This window comes from Acanthopagrus latus, chromosome 3, assembly GCF_904848185.1.
Source record: "Acanthopagrus latus isolate v.2019 chromosome 3, fAcaLat1.1, whole genome shotgun sequence".
Classification (NCBI taxonomy): domain Eukaryota; kingdom Metazoa; phylum Chordata; class Actinopteri; order Spariformes; family Sparidae; genus Acanthopagrus; species Acanthopagrus latus.
In genome coordinates this window covers 177,226-195,000 of record NC_051041.1, presented here as the reverse complement: position 1 = coordinate 195,000, position 17,775 = coordinate 177,226, and the positions used below count along the sequence as shown (strand labels likewise).

General features: G+C 44.9%; 3 protein-coding genes and 1 long non-coding RNA gene across 6 annotated transcripts in view; 3 read left to right on the top strand and 1 right to left on the bottom strand.

Moving 5' to 3' along the window:
* si:dkey-27c15.3 (GON-4-like protein) overlaps window positions 1–2,762 on the top strand; it is a 15,129-nt gene extending 12,367 nt beyond the window's left edge. For all 3 annotated transcript variants that reach the window (XM_037093824.1, XM_037093825.1, XM_037093826.1), the window contains exons 22-26: window positions 86–265; window positions 342–485; window positions 753–1,021; window positions 1,202–1,304; window positions 1,379–2,762. In XM_037093824.1, coding sequence (XP_036949719.1) covers window positions 86–265; window positions 342–485; window positions 753–1,021; window positions 1,202–1,304; window positions 1,379–1,486 — 804 coding nt within the window. In that variant the 3' untranslated portion in view covers window positions 1,487–2,762. The remainder of the gene's footprint in view (window positions 1–85; window positions 266–341; window positions 486–752; window positions 1,022–1,201; window positions 1,305–1,378) is intronic.
* A 2,188-nt stretch (window positions 2,763–4,950) lies between these two features.
* On the top strand, window positions 4,951–9,361 carry LOC119017286 (protein disulfide-isomerase A3-like). The gene is made up of 13 exons (XM_037093906.1): window positions 4,951–5,260; window positions 5,688–5,766; window positions 6,065–6,182; window positions 6,255–6,362; window positions 6,697–6,826; window positions 6,983–7,096; window positions 7,188–7,313; window positions 7,398–7,580; window positions 7,724–7,832; window positions 8,080–8,208; window positions 8,336–8,415; window positions 8,488–8,545; window positions 8,636–9,361. Exons 1-13 carry the CDS (start codon window positions 5,097–5,099, stop codon window positions 8,723–8,725), a joined length of 1,488 nt encoding a protein of 495 aa, XP_036949801.1. The 5' UTR covers window positions 4,951–5,096; the 3' UTR covers window positions 8,726–9,361.
* Window positions 4,962–5,486, bottom strand: LOC119017336. The gene is made up of 2 exons (XR_005074404.1): window positions 5,343–5,486; window positions 4,962–5,213 (listed from the first exon to the last, which is right to left on the bottom strand). It is a non-coding gene; the product is annotated as an uncharacterized LOC119017336 (long non-coding RNA).
* A 2,895-nt stretch (window positions 9,362–12,256) lies between the features above and the next one.
* On the top strand, window positions 12,257–17,412 carry cct3 (chaperonin containing TCP1, subunit 3 (gamma)). Its single transcript, XM_037093865.1, has 14 exons — window positions 12,257–12,383; window positions 13,859–13,920; window positions 14,098–14,148; window positions 14,410–14,472; window positions 14,558–14,654; window positions 14,737–14,854; window positions 15,046–15,232; window positions 15,314–15,463; window positions 15,589–15,721; window positions 15,813–15,894; window positions 15,980–16,160; window positions 16,482–16,727; window positions 17,036–17,167; window positions 17,256–17,412. Exons 1-14 carry the CDS (start codon window positions 12,356–12,358, stop codon window positions 17,346–17,348), a joined length of 1,623 nt encoding a protein of 540 aa, XP_036949760.1. The 5' UTR covers window positions 12,257–12,355; the 3' UTR covers window positions 17,349–17,412.
* Window positions 17,413–17,775: the final 363 nt, after the last annotated feature.

Here is a 17,775-nt window from a genome sequence, read left to right as displayed (position 1 = left end):
CAGCTCTGATCAGGTGACCTGCTGCGTCCTGATTGGTCACAGAGTTGGTGTGTGTGTGTTTGTGTGTGTGTGTGTGTGGACGCAGGTGTGTGATGCGGTGCAGGTGTGTCCGGGGCTCTCTGAGCAGCTGCTGCAGGTGTTGGATCAGGTCTCGGGGGCGGAGCCTCTTTACGACAGACTGAGCAGCCTCCTGCGGCCGTGGCCTCAGCTGCTCAAAGACTTTGCCGCCTTCTTGTCCCGACGACAGGCTCGCCGCTGTGGACTGGTGAGTGACATCACTCTGACATCGCTCAGTTACAGACTGCACCCGCGTTACATTTCTTCTGTGGTTTTTCTGTCAGCTGGAGGAGCAGCAGCTGTTTGAACGCAGCCGGCGGTTTCTATGGCGACTGGGGAGGAGTCTGGGGAAAGGCTCCGCCCTCTACCAGCAGGTGGTGTCAGTGCTGCAGGGAAGCCCCGCCCCCCCTCCTGAGCTCATGGTCAAGGTAGACGATGACCTTTTACCCCTCCTTCATTACTCATTGCCTTTTAATGATTGTTAATTAAATCACAACATGATGTCATCAAGTATTTAATGTGATTGTGATTTAATGTAATTTAATATTTTAATTTGATTTGTGCAGTTTTAATGAAGCCTAAAATATTCAAGTATAAATAAAGTTTATCTCTTTATAAAATGTTTTCTGTTGGTTTATTTTTATAAAATAACAGACTGACGTGTCAGCTCATTAATTATTCATTACTGATTTCAGATTACGTCTCTCCTCAAATGCCACCCGGACCTGCAGGAGGAATTCTGGGAGTTTTTCCAGCAGCTTCACGCCCAGCCATCACCCTTAGCAACCAGCTCTGACACCACAGAGGCAGACTACATGTCCCAGAATCCTCCTCATGGGAACTGGAAGAGAGACGAGAGTGAGGCAGGATGTGACAGGGAGGAGGGGGAGGAGTCAGGACGAGCCGTCTGCGCTAAAAACATCTCAGTGACATCGAGCGTAGAGAAAGTGGTCGTCTGGACCCGGTCAGAATCGAAACATTCAAGACATACTGTGTCAGGACTATTGATCGATTTATTGGAAAAAGTTAATGGAGTAAAATAACAGCGGGTGGCTGTGTATCACACAGTTATCAATAATCAATATTTGATCAGTGTAAATGGATCTCTGCAGTCAGACTGACCTCTGAGCACTTTCTGTTTCAGTGACGCGGATCGTGCCATCCTGACAGCCTGTCAGCAGAGAGGAGCCAATCGGAAAACGTTCCGACACATCTCCGCCCAGCTGGGGAACAAGACCGCCCAACAGGTAAGAGGGGGTGGAGCCTCAGTGTGCAAATGGTGATGCTCAGTCAGTAAAAGTTGATTCTTTGTTTCCTCCAGGTGAGCCTTCGCTTCCAGCACCTCATCAACCTGTTTCACTTCCAAAAGTCCACTTCCTGTTCCTCAGATGGCCGGCCTATCAGCAAGCAGGAAGCAACTGTCAACTGAAGGCGGGGCCGGGGGCAGACAGCTGTGCAGAGACTGTGATCCAGTTGTTCTGCTGAGGGATCCGAGCTGTGACCCCATTCACATAGCCACTTCCTGTCTGAGAAAGAGTCCTCAGACAGATGAACAGTCGGGCTCTATCAGCTGTTCCACATCTAACTGATGTTGTTCTGTTGTTCAGAGCAGCTGTTCTGGACTCACCTGAAGGTTCCCCAGAGAGTTCATTCCAGACTTAATTCTCAGAACAATTCTGATTCATTTGGGATGTACCACACGTTCTACCAGCTTCAGCTCTCCAGTTCTCCAGTGGTTTCAAAGCAAAGACCCCAAACAGCTTCAGTGATAGATCCTGTCAGTACATGTGACTCAAGAACGTGATCAAGAGGTTCTGTGTCCACATCTAAGTTCCAGTTCAGTCAGAGTTCTAGAGTTAATGTGAATCATCGTTAAGTTTCTCAAGAGTTCTTTAGAGTTCTGCGGACAGTTCCACTGTGTTTTCATCAGCTCTTCTACATTCACTGAAGTTGTTCCCGTTCTTCAGTTCAGACTCACGATCAGACTGATGTCTGAGGTTCTACAATGAAGTTATTGTTGTTCTGTGTTTGAAGGAATCTGCAGCAGTGCAGGAGAACTGACCAATCCGCTGCTCTCACTCGTCTTTATTTATATAATATCATTATTTATTTTCATTGACCTCCTCTGATGTCACGGAGACCCCGCCCACTGTAGGGGCGGAGCCTCTGTAAGGCCACATGACAAGAAGGAAACACTAAAACAAACCAATGAAGCAACAAGTCGTCTGTGAAACATTTCGGCTTCTTCTTTTGTTTTTAATGTTTTATTTATGAGACGTTCAGTAGAAGTTCACAGTGTTCCTGTTCTACACGTCCAGCTGCTGAGCACCAGAACCAGTCCAAACCACTGAGGACCATTAAGAGCCAGTAAGAACCGAAGAGGAATGATCATGTTGGTGATTGATCTCTGCAGCTTTGATCTCTTTGGACAGAATTGAAACTTTAATCATCAAACTTTTATTATGAAAATATCAACATCTGTATTGTTTTCCTTTCTGCAGCTCTGAAACTGTGTGTGAATAATAGAGGTTTAGTTTCCCATGATGCATCGGGGTTGAACCGCTGGATCATTTCCATGATTCATACTGCCTTATTTAGGTGTTAGTGGAGGTTATACCGACGTGCTGTGAAGGTTTTATTCATATTGAATATGATGAACAAAGGTCGACTGGCTCAATTAAACATTTGTACTGTTTTTAACCTGATTTGTTTTATTGACTGATTTATTGATGTGCAGCTTCAACAACACACTTCAGACTCCTTTCATGTTTATTTTTGTTTTACTGATAAAGTTTGATACAGAATCATACTTTTGATACATCGTATCATAATAATAATAAGAAGAAGAATACCTTGGATTTATGAAGCGCCTTTTTGAAAGACTTTACATGGTCGGGGTGTAGTGGAAATTCTCCTTTGTGAGGTAGAGAGTTGCTAAGTCTCCGAAGAATCTCAGACTTCAGCGTATGAATCAAATCTCGTTTAATGCACGCAGCGTGGAGAGAAGGCAAAAGCATTCTCTGCCAAACTCTAAGTTGTTACCCCTTAAGTACAGAAACAGGAGGGGGTTACCTTCATTTACAAACAGTCATGAAAACATTTTCTTTACATTACAATGATTCTTTGATGTTTGGATGTATCCTGTCTTCCCAGGACAGTGACTCCTTGATGTAGCAGATGGGACAGTAAGTGTCGTCTTATCTATAGGGATGCATATTATCATGTGGGGGATGTGTCCCCACCTGTGGCTCTTTTTTACACCTTAAGCAATGTGATATTCTCCCTTCCTCCTCCTGTCCTTACCATTAACAGGAAGTCTATGTAATTTCTCACAGGGGAAAACCAGATAAGATGTAGCAGAGCTGCAGAGGTGGAGGCTGCAGGCAACAGGTGTCATCAGGCTCCGCCTCGAATCAACATGCCAATCATCCAGAAAAAGAAAATCATCGGTACCTGAATGCCTCCTCAGTACCTGAACGTCTCCTTAGTACCTGAACGCTTACTCAGAACTTGAACGCCTCCTCAGGAGTCTAAAGTGAGAAATCATGTCTGCAGTTTGACGTTCATATTCAGTTCTAACAAGACTTTTTCTAATCATGTTCTGAATTAGTTATTGATTTGAGTTGTTTCAGAAAATGTTTTTTTTGTGACACTTAAAACAATAGAAACAAAGGGTGAAGACATGAAGGATTATTAATAACAAACTTACTATCATCACTGCTTACCTGCAGTGGGTCCATCAGTGGCTCAACAGACTTGGTGATGGAGTTTTTGACAATCCTCTCCATCGCCTTCATCACCAAGGAGGTCAGGGCCACAGGCCTCAGGTCATTTAGTACCTTGGTGGGGCCCTCTTGGGGATGGGAATGACCATGTTTCCACTTCAGGGGCGCTGTGCTGCAGTTCATGGAGGTCTGGAACGGCTGCTGGAATACCTCCCCCAGCTGCTCAACACAGTGCTTTAGGGTCCGCCCACAGACGTTGTCGGGTACAGTTGCAGTGGTGGATTTGGTCCTCTTGAGGGCTCTCAGAATCTCTCCCTTGCTGAAGGTGAAAGTTGAATCATCAGGATGGAGTGTGGAGATGATCGTCTTTAGCTCTGTGCTACTGTCCATTTTGAATGAGTTGAGTGTTAGGAATAGAGCCATAACATTTGTCTGGTGTCTTCCCAAATCGTGTGGTACAGTCAATACACTAATCAAACCCTTTAAGGGATTTGTCAAGTGAACAGTGGTTAAGATCACCCATAAGGAATTTGGGAGCATGTAAATGTAATGTAAATATATTCAAATGTAATGTAAATGTTAATGTAAATGTAATTTAAATGTAAATGTGAATTTAATGTAAATGTATTCAAATATAATGTAATGTTATTGTAAATGTAATTGTAAATGTAATGTAATTGTAATATAAATGTAATGTAAATGTAATGTCATGCAATGTTTATATATAGAGCAAGAAAGATGATGATGAATTAATGTCCTCAGCACAGACAGTTATAACCTGTTTTAATCAGTTTAATCAGATCAGATGTCACATGCAGATGGGCTCTGCACTGACGTCATACAGGTGACGGAACTGGAGTGATTGACATGTTATTGGACCAATGAGACAGCTACACACGTCAGCTCTAGCTGCTGAGGACCAATCAGAGAGCAGTTTTCCGGTATTTTCTTTGACGCCCCGCCCTTCCTATGACAGCGGGACAGAGGAAGTCAAGTTAGACAGTGGCAGTAATCCTGCCTTCAGAATCAAAGCCGATGTTATAATATATGTATTATATGAGGTAATTTAGTGTCTCATTAGTGTCTTTTATTCACACAATAAGCGCGAAAAGTTGAACAGATTAGATTTTGATATTTTAAAGATTTATGATTTAAAAATTTGACTTGAAACACTCATCATCTGTTGGATGCGGACTTTATTTTGTAATCTATGACCGGAAACAGTTGTATGTCTTCCGCCCTCCCGGACGGTCCGGACGGTCTGCTTCATATTTCTCCCTCTCCATCTAAAATCATTCATCGTTTCTCTCCATCATGGCGGCCGCTGTCCGCCTCCTTCCCGCCCTCACCTTCACGCTGCTGTCTTGTTTTGCCGCCGCGGTGTTCGCGCGCAGAGACGTGCTCGAGCTCGGGGACGCAGACTTCGACTACCTGGCAACGGAGCACGAGACCATGCTGGTGAAATTCTACGCTCCATGGTAACCGAGCGGGACGTTAGCTTAGCATAGCTAAGAAACAATGACTTTTAATGTAGTAAAAAGATGTTTGTGCTGTGTTAACCTGTCTGCCTTCACACCCTGTGTCTTCTCCTCTCCTTTTCTCCTGCTCCCTGTGTCTCCTCCTCTCCTTTTCTCTTCCTCCCTGTATCTCCTCCTCTCCTCCTCCCTGTGTCTCCTCCTCTCCTTTTCTCCTGATCCCTGTGTCTCCTCCTCTCCTGCTCCCTGTGTCTTATCCTCTCCTTTTCTCCTCCTCCCTGTATCTCCTCCTCTCCTGCTCCCTGTGTCTCCTCCTCTCCTTTTCTCCTCCTCCCTGTATCTCCTCCTCTCCTGCTCCCTGTGTCTCCTCCTCTCCTTTTCTCCTCCTCCCTGTATCTCCTCCTCTCCTGCTCCCTGTGTCTCCTCTTAGGTGTGGTCACTGTAAGAAATTAGCTCCAGAGTTTGAAAAGGCAGCGACCAGACTGAAGGGAACTGTCCAGCTGGCAAAGGTAACAAACCTTGTTGTTGTTGTTGTTGTTGTCTTTGATTTTATAGTTGATGTAGTTGCTGTCGTTGATTTTGTCGTTGTTGTCATTGATGTTGTAGATGATGTTGTTGATATTTTTGTTGTTGTTGTCACCACTGTTGCTGTTATTAAAAACAAACAATGATAAAGATGAAGCTCTTGTTAATGTGGTCTCAGGTCAGACAAGATCAAAATAATAAATGTATTATTAATTAAATAGTTGGACCACCCGCCTGTCTCACCTGTGTGTCTCACCTGTGTGTCTCACCTGTGTGTCTCAGGTGGACTGTACGGCTCATTCAGAGACCTGTAGTCGTTTTGGGGTCTCAGGCTATCCGACTCTAAAGATCTTCAGGAACGGCAGAGACTCTGCCCCCTATGACGGACCTCGCAGTGCAGGTAAACAAACAAAACCACAAACAAACACACAAACAAATGGGAGTGTTGACCCCTTTGTGTGTGTGTGTGTAGATGGGATCTATCAGTACATGAAGAAGCAGACAGGTCCAGACTCGGTCCACCTGAAGACCGATGAAGACCTGAATACCTTCATCAACCACTACGATGCCAGTATCATCGGTACTGTACTCTGATTACTTTAGTTACATCACCTGTTATCATACATCACATGACAATCAAAAACATCACACATTATTCTTCATGTGACATTACTTTACATTAAATAAAGTCACATTACTTTACATTACATTACATAAAGTTACATTACTTTAAGTCACATTACATAAAGTCACATTACATAAAGTCACATTACATAAAGTCACATTACTTAAAGTTGCCTTGTGTGATTAATGAAACACCATGTGACCTGACATTTCTGTGCTCTGATGACATGTTTCATGTCAGGATACATGCAGCATCATGCGACCTGTGTGTGTGTGTGTGTGTGTGTCAGGTGTGTTCTCAGGTGCAGACAGCTCTCACTTGTCAGAGTTTCTGAGAGCTGCAGCTCTGCTCAGAGAACAGTTCAGGTTTGCTCACAGTACTGATGTGGAGCTGGGGAAGAAGTATGGCGCCAAGTCAGAGTGAGTTCAGTCATACACACCAGACTCCATTAAGAAAAACACTTATTTCAGCTCACAGACACTGGAGTGCCTGGTGTCTGTCTCAAATAATTTTTATGGCATAAAAACAAAGTATTTACCTGTGTGTGTGTGTGTGTGTGTGTGTGCATGTGTCAGGTGTGTGTTGCTGTTCAGACCTCCCAGACTGAACAACAAATTTGAGGACAGCGTCGTCATTTTCACTGATTATCTGACCGTTGGCTCCCTGAGACGCTTCATCAGAGATCATCTGTAGGTTTTCACCTTCACTTCAACACAGTGTGATCACAGCAGCACCTGGTGGACCTCAGAGGAACTACCTGTTTCTCTCACCTTTCTACAGGTACGGCCTGTGTCCTCACATGACCGTGGAGAACAGAGACCGCCTGAGAGTCCGAGACCTGCTGACGGCGTACTACGACCTGGATTACCACCACAACCCCCAGGGTTCCAACTACTGGAGGAACAGGTAAACACGCACAGGTGAACTTACGCACGACTACCCTGTTTATTACCTTTACCGTTAAGCCCTGCCCCTGTGTCTTGTTGCCAGGGTGATGAAGGTGGCGTCCAAGTACACTGGGCATGGCCTTACATTTTCAGTGGCCAATAAGAAGGACTTCCTGTCTGAGCTGGAGGACGACTTTGGTCTGGGAACATCAGATGGAGGGGAGTTGCCATTCGTCACCATCCGGACCAAACTGGGCCACAAATACACCATGAGAGAGGAGTTCACGTACGTACCTGAGCTAAACCAGGCCCAACCAGGATATAATGATATACACCGTGAGAGAGGAGTTCATGTACGCACCTGAGCTAAACCAGGCCCAACCAGTCTGAAATGAGGTGTGTGTGTGTGTGTGTGTGTGTGTGTTTCAGGAGGGACGGTCAGTCGTTGGAGAGGTTTATAGACGATTACTTCACAGGTCGTCTGAAACGTTACGTGAAGTCTGAACCTTTACCTAATAGGAACTCTGCTGGTGTCAAGGTGAGTCTGACAGTTCAGGGCAGGTGACTGAGATGATGACAGTGTGTTACCTGATCAGAGGAGATGAACCAGTATTGAACCGGTACAGGTTCCAGATTGGTCTGTAACATTAGTTCATACTAACATCACGCAGTCTTAACATCATCTTTACCTCCCTCACAGATGCTAATGTTGGCTAATAAAGCCTGTACAACAAACTGAAGATTCTGACCTCTAACCTCTGACCTTTAACCTTGCTGTGCTGTAGGTGGTTGTTGCAGAGTCCTTTGACGACGTTGTCAATGATCCAGGTAAAGATGTTCTGATCCAGTTCTACTCTCTGTCCTGTCCACATTGTAAGAAACTGGAGCCGGTCTACAGAGAGCTGGCTGACAAGGTAGGAACACAGCTGCTCTACAGTCCGCATGCTCTACCTGTTTTTACCCAGCATGCTTCAGGAGCTGACTTCTAATATCCCAACATGCATTTCACATTGACAAGCACTTATTTCTCTGCTCTGTCAGCTGCAACATGATCCAAACATCGTCATTGCCAAGATGAACGCAGCTGATAATGATGTCCCGCTGGGTTACGACGTCCAGGGGTGAGGAAGTCTTCATGTGCAGGTGTCATGTTAACAAGGGACCAGGTGTTCACTTCCTGTGTCTGTCTGCAGGTATCCCACCATTTACTTTGCCCCAGTTGGGAGAAAAGACGAGCCCATACGATACGAGGTAACACTCAACGTCATCAATAACCCACCAAGGTCATACACATATCACTTGGCGCCCGTTGGTCACATGATGTCTTCTCTGTCTTCTCAGGGCGGTCGCGAGCTCAAAGACTTCCTGAAGTTCCTGAAGCGCGAATCAAGTCACAGTCTGCAGCTCGGCGGGTCAAAGGAAGAACTCTGACACACGGAGCAGCTGGTCTCCATGACAACAGACATGTAGAGGGAGGAGTAGATGGACCTGGGCCTGAACCTGGACCAGAGGTGGTCACAGAGTCCAGTCATGTTAATCTTGTTTTCTATGTAATCAGACGTTCCCCGTACATGACATCATCTATGACATCACCAGGCTGCCTGCTGATTTGAAAATGGGTCATTTTTCATTAATTATTTGTTTTTGGAGATGTGTTGGGTCAAGGGGGCGTGGCCACTGTTCACCAGGATGTGGAAAAGCATTCTGGGAAATGAAGTGAGTCAGCAACAAAGCGTCAGCTGATCTGAAACAAAGACGTGTTTCTGGTTCTGTATTGTCTCTCTCTGTTTCCACACAGAAGGAAGTGACAGACTGTTTAAGTGAGATCACACTTCACTTCCTGTCACAATTTCATGAATTCACAGCTGCTGTGAATCATCTGCACTGATTTTATTCAGATTTATTTATGACAAAAATGATGCAAGTTATTTATTGATCATCTGTGGATAAACCTTATCTTATTTATTTATTTTTAATTTATGACATTATAGGAGCCTTTTTGTACACGTGGTGAAAAACTGATGCAGATGTCTGTTCTGCTGTTTAATAAACTGACTGATGATCAAAGCATCTGGTTATTTAATTACACCCTGTTATGTTGACAACATTAATAACATCTATATGTAAATGTGAAGTTTGTGTTTGATCATTAATTCAATTCAATATATTCAGTATGATAATCTGTTTTCATATATATATATATATATATATATATATATATATATATATATACACTATATTACCAAAAGTATTCGCTCACCTGCCTTTACTCATTCTATGAACTGAAGTGCCATCCCATTCCTAACTCATAGAATTCAATATGATGTCGGTCCACCTTTTGCAGCTATTACAGCTTCAACTCTTCTGGGAAGACTGTCCACAAGGTTGAGGAGAGTGTTTATAGGAATTTTTGACCATTCTTCCAAAAGCGCATTGGTGAGGTCACACACTGATGTTGGTCGAGAAGGCCTGGCTCTCAGTCTCCGCTCTAATTCATCCCAAAGGTGTTCTATCGGGTTCAGGTCAGGACTCTGTGCAGGCCAGTCAAGTTCATCCACACCAGACTCTGTCATCCACGTCTTTATGGACCTTGCTTTGTGCACTGGTGCACAGTCATGTTGGAAGAGGAAGGGGCCCGCTCCAAACTGTTCCCACAAGGTTGGGAGCATGGAATTGTCCAAAATGTTTTGGTATCCTGAAGCATTCAATGTTCCTTTCACTGGAACTAAGGGGCCAAGCCCAGCTCCTGAAAAACAACCCCATACCATAATTCCTCCTCCACCAAATTTCACAGTTGGCACAATGCAATCTGAAATGTACCGTTCTCCTGGCAACCTCCAAACCCAGACTCGTCCATCAGATTGCCAGATGGAAAAGCGTGATTCATCACTCCAGAGAACGCGTCTCCACTGCTCTAGAGGCCAGTGACGGCGTGCTTTACACCATTGCATCCGACGCCTTGCATTGCACTTGGTGATGTGTGGCTTGGCTGCAGCTGCTCGGCCATGGAAACCCATTCCATGAAGCTCTCTGCGTACTGTACTTGGGCTAATCTGAAGGTCACATGAAGTTTGTAGCTCTCTAGCAATTGACTGTGCAGAAAGTCGGCGACCTCTTTGCACTATGCGCTTCAGCATCCGCTGACCCCTCTCCGTCACTTTACGTGGCCTACCACTTCGTGGCTGAGTTGCTGTTGTTCCCAAACGCTTCCATTTTGTTATAATAGAGCTGACAGTTGACTGTGGAATATTTAGGAGCGAGGAAATTTCACGACTGGATTTGTTGCACAAGTGGCATCCTATGACAGTTCCACGCTGGAATTCACTGAGCTCCTGAGAGCGGCCCATTCTTTCACAAATGTCTTGTTTCACAGTCTGCATGCCTGAGTGCTTGAATTTATACACCTGGGGCCAGGCCAAGTGATTAGAACACCTGATTCTGATCATTTGAATGGGTGAGCGAATACTTTTGGTAATATAGTGTATATAGAGAGAGAGAGAGAGAGAGAGAGAGAGAGAGAGAGAGTTGCTGTTGAGTTGGATCAGTGTGCTGCTCCTGGCCTCTCCCTCGTCGATAGAGAGGTGAAGTCTCTGTTTCATGCTGATGACCTTGCTCTACTGTCTCCTGCTGAACAAGGACTACAGCAACACCTGGACATGGTAGAACAGTACTGTCAGAACTGGGCCCTGGCAATAGATATGAAGAAAACTGATGTCATGATCTTTCAAAAATGCCCCAGATGTCAGGAGAACAAACACCAGTTTACCATAAATAATCATGTCATTGAACACAGCATGAGCAGCATCAGGGAGTTTCAACATGGCAGTGATGCACTGAAAGAACAAGCTTGAAGATCCTTACATGCAATGAAGAGAAACTTTTATAATTTCCAATTTCCAGTCAAAATCTGGCTTAAAATATTTGATAGTATCATCCAGCCCATCGTGCTGTACGGTACTGAAGTCTGGGCTCCACTCAGTCATCAGAACTTTACCCGCTGGGACAAACATCCAACAGAATCTTTACATGCAGAATTCTGCAGATTCATTTTACACAGAAACACACCAACAAATGCATGTAGAGCAGAATTAGGCAGATACCCACAGATAATTAACATTCACAAGAGAACACTCAACTTATTTAACCACCTCAAGTCCAGCAGAGACACTCAGAGCTGAGCCCAGAACAGAGTCCACTGTGTCAGCTGGTTCTGAGGCTAACTGCCCTCTCAGACAGTCTGACCAGCCTCACAGCAACTCTGCTGTCCAAACACCAATCACAGTCAAGATAATTACAACACAATGTAAAGAAACCTATCTGGAACCAAACAGGAAGACACAAAAAATCATGTCAACCAAAAGAAAACAGAACATGTGGTCACTGTTGGACAGGTGAGGTCAAGACAGAGATGCACTTTCTCCTACGATGTAAAAAATTCAATGAAACAAGAAACAATTATTTTGAAAAATTTAGCTCTATAATCCCAGATTTCAAAGAACTGAATGACCACTCAAAATTAAAAATACTCCTGGGAGAAGGAGACAGGACAAATCTGCTGCCAAACACATATCAGCATACCACAACCTGAGACACACACACACACACACACACACACACACACACACACACACACACACTGTATATACTATATATTAAATTAATGTAAATTTACATTGTTGTACATCAATCTTGATGTTGTGTATATGTTTATGTTAAATTATTGTTAATTTCTGAAAGTTTGGACAAGATGCTTTGGCAACTGAACTGAACTGAATTGAATTGAATTGACAGACATTTATCTGAAATAATATGAAACTCTATAATCCTGAAACGTCTAAATGTTGTCTGGATGGTTTTCTCCATAAAAGGCTCATTTCTAATGATTACTTTGACTCTTTTATCTCATTGATTCAATTGGTTAAAGCCACTGTGCTTCACATTGATCCTCTTATCTGATTGGTCGGAGCAGTAGTTGTTTTCCCGCCCCTGCTGTTCCGCCCTCCTTCCTGCCGTTCCTCTCAGAAGCTTCCAGGCCACCTCAGTCCGGGACGCTCTGTCAAAATGTTCGGCCAGCAGGTTTTAGTGCTCAGTAAGTACCAGAAAACACCTCAACGGCTGCTTTAACGCATTTACTACAACATGACCGCTGTTTGTTACTTTCACCGTCTCTAGTTTGGAGCCGCTGACCGTCGGAATGGCCCGGCTGCGACACAATGCGGAGACCGGTTACTAACCAGCGGCGGAGCATGTGCTTCCTCCCGACTGTGTGCTAATATGCTAAACGTTAGCATTACTCACAACGGGCGACATCTAAATCCTAGCAGTGTTAGCATCGTTAGCTTGTGTCATGTGTGTTTAGGGGCAAATGAGAGCATGTTAGGATGCTAGGCTAAGCTGTTTAGCCTCGTCACCCAGCATGAAAAAGTAACATAGTTAGCTTGCTAGCAAGCTAAAAAGCATAATCATGTTTTCTATGTAATCAGTCGTTGTGCGATGAAGCTTCAGCATCACTGTGCTGATCGAGTGTTACCGCAGCGAACCGCTCAGTGACTGGACAGTGTGCAGCGGCTAATGCTAACATGCTAACGTAGCTACAGTGGTCAGAGGAGAGTTTTAATGCTCTTTTGTTGAAGCAGCCACACCCTCACTCCACTGATATCACGAATAACTGATCGATATAGATAGTTACTGATTATGACGTCACGTAGAAACATTTTAAATTTGATCTTATTGTGTTAATGTGCTTCCTATGTTTTATTCTGACAGAAATATAAACTGCGCGGTGATTTTATCAACATTAGTGAAACTGTCATCATTAATTTGAACAATAAATAAATATATGAATAAAATGGCCGCCTCAGTCTGAGCCCAGTTCACTGTGAGAGAAAAATATTTTTAATATTGAAGCAGCTGTAGTTCAGCAGGCAGGTAGTGGTTGGAACGTCACTGGTTCGAATCCTGGCTCCCCTGCGGCACAGCTGAGCTGCATGTTAAAGTATCCTTGAGCAAGATACTGAACTGCAAGATGGCTCCTGATGTGCAGTTGGTGGCCTCTGCCATCAGTAAGGGCCCTGCGATGAGCTGGCGACTCGTTCAGGGTGTACCCTGCCTTTGCCCCGAGAGCTGGGATTGGCTCCATTGACCCCCGCGACCTCTTGAAAAAGGGGATAAAGCGGCAATATCCCAGCGACCCTCACGGATAAAGCGGAAATGAGATGTTATTTTAACGCTACCTTTAATACAACACTTTAAGAATGATTTTCATGGAAGTGTTATTAAATAAATGTTAATGTGTTTGTGAATGCACCCTGACAGTGATCAGGTGATTAAGTCTGTTGTATAGATCAGATGATCATTGTGGCCTCCTCACGTTATTCATCAGCAGATATTTGAATAATTTCACTTCAGCTCACTTTAATGTTTTTGTGTCCTTGCTCTAAAGAATCAGTTAAATTCTGAGCTGATGGGAGCTGTTAAACTGTAAACTGTGACGTGTTGGTCTCAGTGATGTTGCTGTGAGTGTTTCTGTGTGTGATGCTTCATTAACATCATGTTTCTCTGCAGACCAGAACATAAAGAGGGAGTCCGGTCGTAAAGTGCAGACTGGAAACATCAGTGCTGCAAAGGTCAGTTTCTGTTGGACCGCAGAACACTGAGGGTCGTGGTCCTGATCTGGTTTTCAGAGTCAATCTCAGTGGGTCATACTGAACAATTAGTCACTGGCACGCACACATGCGCACACACACATTGGTCAAATCTCATACTTTTGAGTAAAACTGAGCCTGTGTGTGTGTTTGTTTCAGACCATAGCAGATGTGATCCGGACCTGCCTTGGCCCGCGGGCCATGATGAAGGTGAGACAAGTTCACAAACGTCCGTCAGAGGAGAACGATGAAGGAGGAGACTGACGATCGGACTGACGTCAGTTCAGTTTAAAACTCCAGAATGTTTGTTTCATCTTTTAATGAGTCAACTGTGATTTCATCAGGAATCAATCACATTATCGATCTCTGAATTTAAAAGCTAAAACTTCTGTTTATGAACACATGATGATTAAATATTGATTGATTTGTGTGTGTGTGTGTGTCTGTATGTGCGTGTTTGTGTGTGTGTAGATGTTGCTTGACCCGATGGGAGGGATCGTGATGACAAATGATGGAAACGCCATCCTCAGAGAGGTGAGCTCACCTGGCTGTAGATCAGGGAGTCTGCTGGTTTTTTATCTGTCCTTGTTATTGACAGCCTACATCTCCATGATAACAGATCCAGGTCCAGCATCCTGCAGCTAAGTCCATGATAGAGATCAGCCGCACACAGGATGAAGAGGTGGGAGATGGAACCACATCAGTCATCATCCTGGGTGAGCATTAAAACATGCAGAATGTAACTTAATGACATCATCACATCAGTTCTGTTGATGTCATCATTTTAAATGTGTGCAGCTGGAGAGATGCTGTCTGTGGCGGAGCAGTTTCTGGAGCAGCAGATGCATCCGACCATCATCATCAGTGCCTACAGGCAGGCTCTGGAGGACATGCTGGAGACCTTGAAGGAGATCAGGTACACAAACCAGCTTTTACTGTGAAAGGGCAGCAGGAAGGACTCGTGCTCATCACTGTTAGTATTAGATCTGGAGTGCTAACATGCTGTCTGGAAGCTTTAATTGTTAGTGAGTTTATTTGAATGTTCAAGTTGATGATGCTGCAGTGACTTCCTGGTTGGTCCTGATTGGTTCACGTCTGTCCCGTCAGCACCCCTGTGGACACGGCGGACCGCTCCATGATGCTGAAGATTGTCCACTCTGCCATCAACACCAAGGCGCTGAGCCGCTGGTCTGAGCTGGCCTGCAGCATCGCGCTGGATGCTGTCAAGACCGTCGAGCTGGATGACAACGGGCGCAAAGAGATTGACATCAAGAAGTACGCCAAAGTGGAGAAGGTACCACTTCCTGCCTGAATATCTAACACTTCCTCTAACACTTCCTCCAACACTTCCTGTAACGCTCTGTGATGCGTTCAGGTTCCAGGTGGGATCATCGAGGACTCGTGTGTCCTCAGAGGAGTGATGGTCAACAAAGACGTGACTCACCCGAGAATGAGACGGATGATCAAAGAGCCGCGTATCGTTCTGCTTGACTGTTCTCTGGAGTACAAGAAGGGGGAGAGCCAAGTAACACACACACACACACACACACACACACACACACACACACACACACACACACACACACAGAGGCATACTCTGAAACATAATGAATTGGTGTGTGTGTGGTGTGTGTGTGCGTATGTGTGCAGACAGACATAGAGATCAGTAAGGAGGAGGACTTTGCAAGGATCCTGCAGATGGAGGAAGAATACATCCAGCAGATCTGTGAAGACATCATCCGCCTGAAACCGGACCTACTGTTCACCGAGAAGGGCATCTCAGGTACTCGCACTCACACACACACACACACACACACACACACACACACACACACACACATACAGTGTGATGTGATGCGTCCTCTTTGTGTCAGATCTGGCTCAGCACTACCTCATGAAAGCCAACATCACCGCCATCCGCCGCGTGAGGAAGACTGACAACAACCGCATCGCCAGGTAACCTGCTCACCTCACAGGCTGCAGCCAATCAGCTCTCAGCAGACATGTCTTTAACCTGTGTGTGTGTGTGTGTGTGTGTCAGGGCATGCGGGGCTCGTATCGTCAGTCGGACTGATGAGCTGCGTGAGGAAGACATAGGGACCGGTGCGGGTCTGTTTGAGGTGAAGAAGATCGGTGATGAGTACTTCACCTTCGTCACGGAGTGTAAAGACCCTAAAGCCTGCACCATCCTGCTGAGAGGAGCCAGCAAAGAGATCCTGGCTGTGAGGACACACACTGTCTGTCATGTACATCACTGAGACACTTCACTGAGTCACTTCACACTGTAAACACTACTTTAAGTATTTGAGGATCACTGATGAGTGTCACTGAACTCCATTAATGAGTGTTGTGATTTTCAGAGTTGAGTTAAAACACATTTTGTAAACTGTGAAACTCTGTCTCTGACTAATTCTGCATTATTTGGACCTTCTTGTAAATTCAGTAGATGTTCTACACAAACTACTTTTTGTCCTGGTTTGTTGATGGGTCAGTCAGTGGCAGGTGAACACCAGGTGTGATCATGTCTCTGTAACTGTGTTCAGGAGGTGGAGCGGAACCTGCAGGACGCCATGCAGGTATGTCGTAACGTACTGCTTGACCCTCTGCTGTTGCTCGGTGGCGGCGCTGTGGAGATGGCGGTGTCGAAACGTCTGATGGAACGTTCCCGTGCTTTGACGGGTATCGAACAGTGGCCGTACCGCGCCGTGGCCCAGGCCCTCGAGGTCATCCCCCGAACCCTGATCCAGAACTGTGGAGCCTCCACCATCAGGGTGCTGACTTCACTGAGGGTACAGATCTTTATTCAAACTGTCCATAACTTTATTAACAACTTCACTGAGGGTACAGAACTTTATTCAAACTGTCCATAACTTTATTAACAACTTCACTGAGGGTACAGAACTTTATTCAAACTGTCTGTAACTTTATTAACAATTTCACTGAGAGTACAGATCTTTATCTCAACACTGACAGTGAAAACACACATTAGTGTAAATGGTGCTGACTCGGCTGCTCCAGGTAGACTTACATTACAGAGGGTCTTTCTACTTTTACTTACTTGTTTGTGTTATTGATTCTGTATTTTGTGTGTGTTCAGGCCAAACACACTCAGGACAACAGTGTGTGTTGGGGCGTGGACGGTGAGACCGGCACTCTGTCCGACATGTCTGTTCTGGGGATCTGGGAGCCGCTGGCAGTTAAAGCTCAGACCTACAAGACCGCCGTCGAGGTCTGACAACACCTGATCAGTGATTATTGATTACCAATAACTGATCATTGCTATTTGTAACACTTCCCTGTTGTTTCTCTGTCGTCAGACGGCCATCTTGTTGCTGCGTATCGATGACATTGTCTCTGGTCACAAGAAGAAAGACAAAGACGGTCAGATGGGAGGACAGGGAGCCGAGTAGATCCACATTGATCCAGATCCACATCAGAGTCACTCTGTGTGTGTGTGTGTGTGGGGGGGGGGGACTCACTAAAACTTAATAAACTGTCAATAAAGTTAAAGTTCTGAACGTCATCCTGCTCTCTGTCGTTCTTCTTCCAGTGATCAATAAAGTTTTTTGTCACTGAAACAGATTCTGTCTAACCAGTTAGGAACACACACACACACAAACTCCCTGCTGATCAATAAATACATGATAAATGATGCAGTGAACCTCTTAATCAACATGTAATCAGTAATTCATACAGTATAAGATAAACCGGCTGCTGATGTCACTACAGTGACTGATCAATCAAGTGTGAGAAATAAAATAACGGACAAACCTGCTCACACTGTGACGTAATTTAAAGAGGTCGCTGAGGGGATGATGTCACGTCAGCTCTGACAGG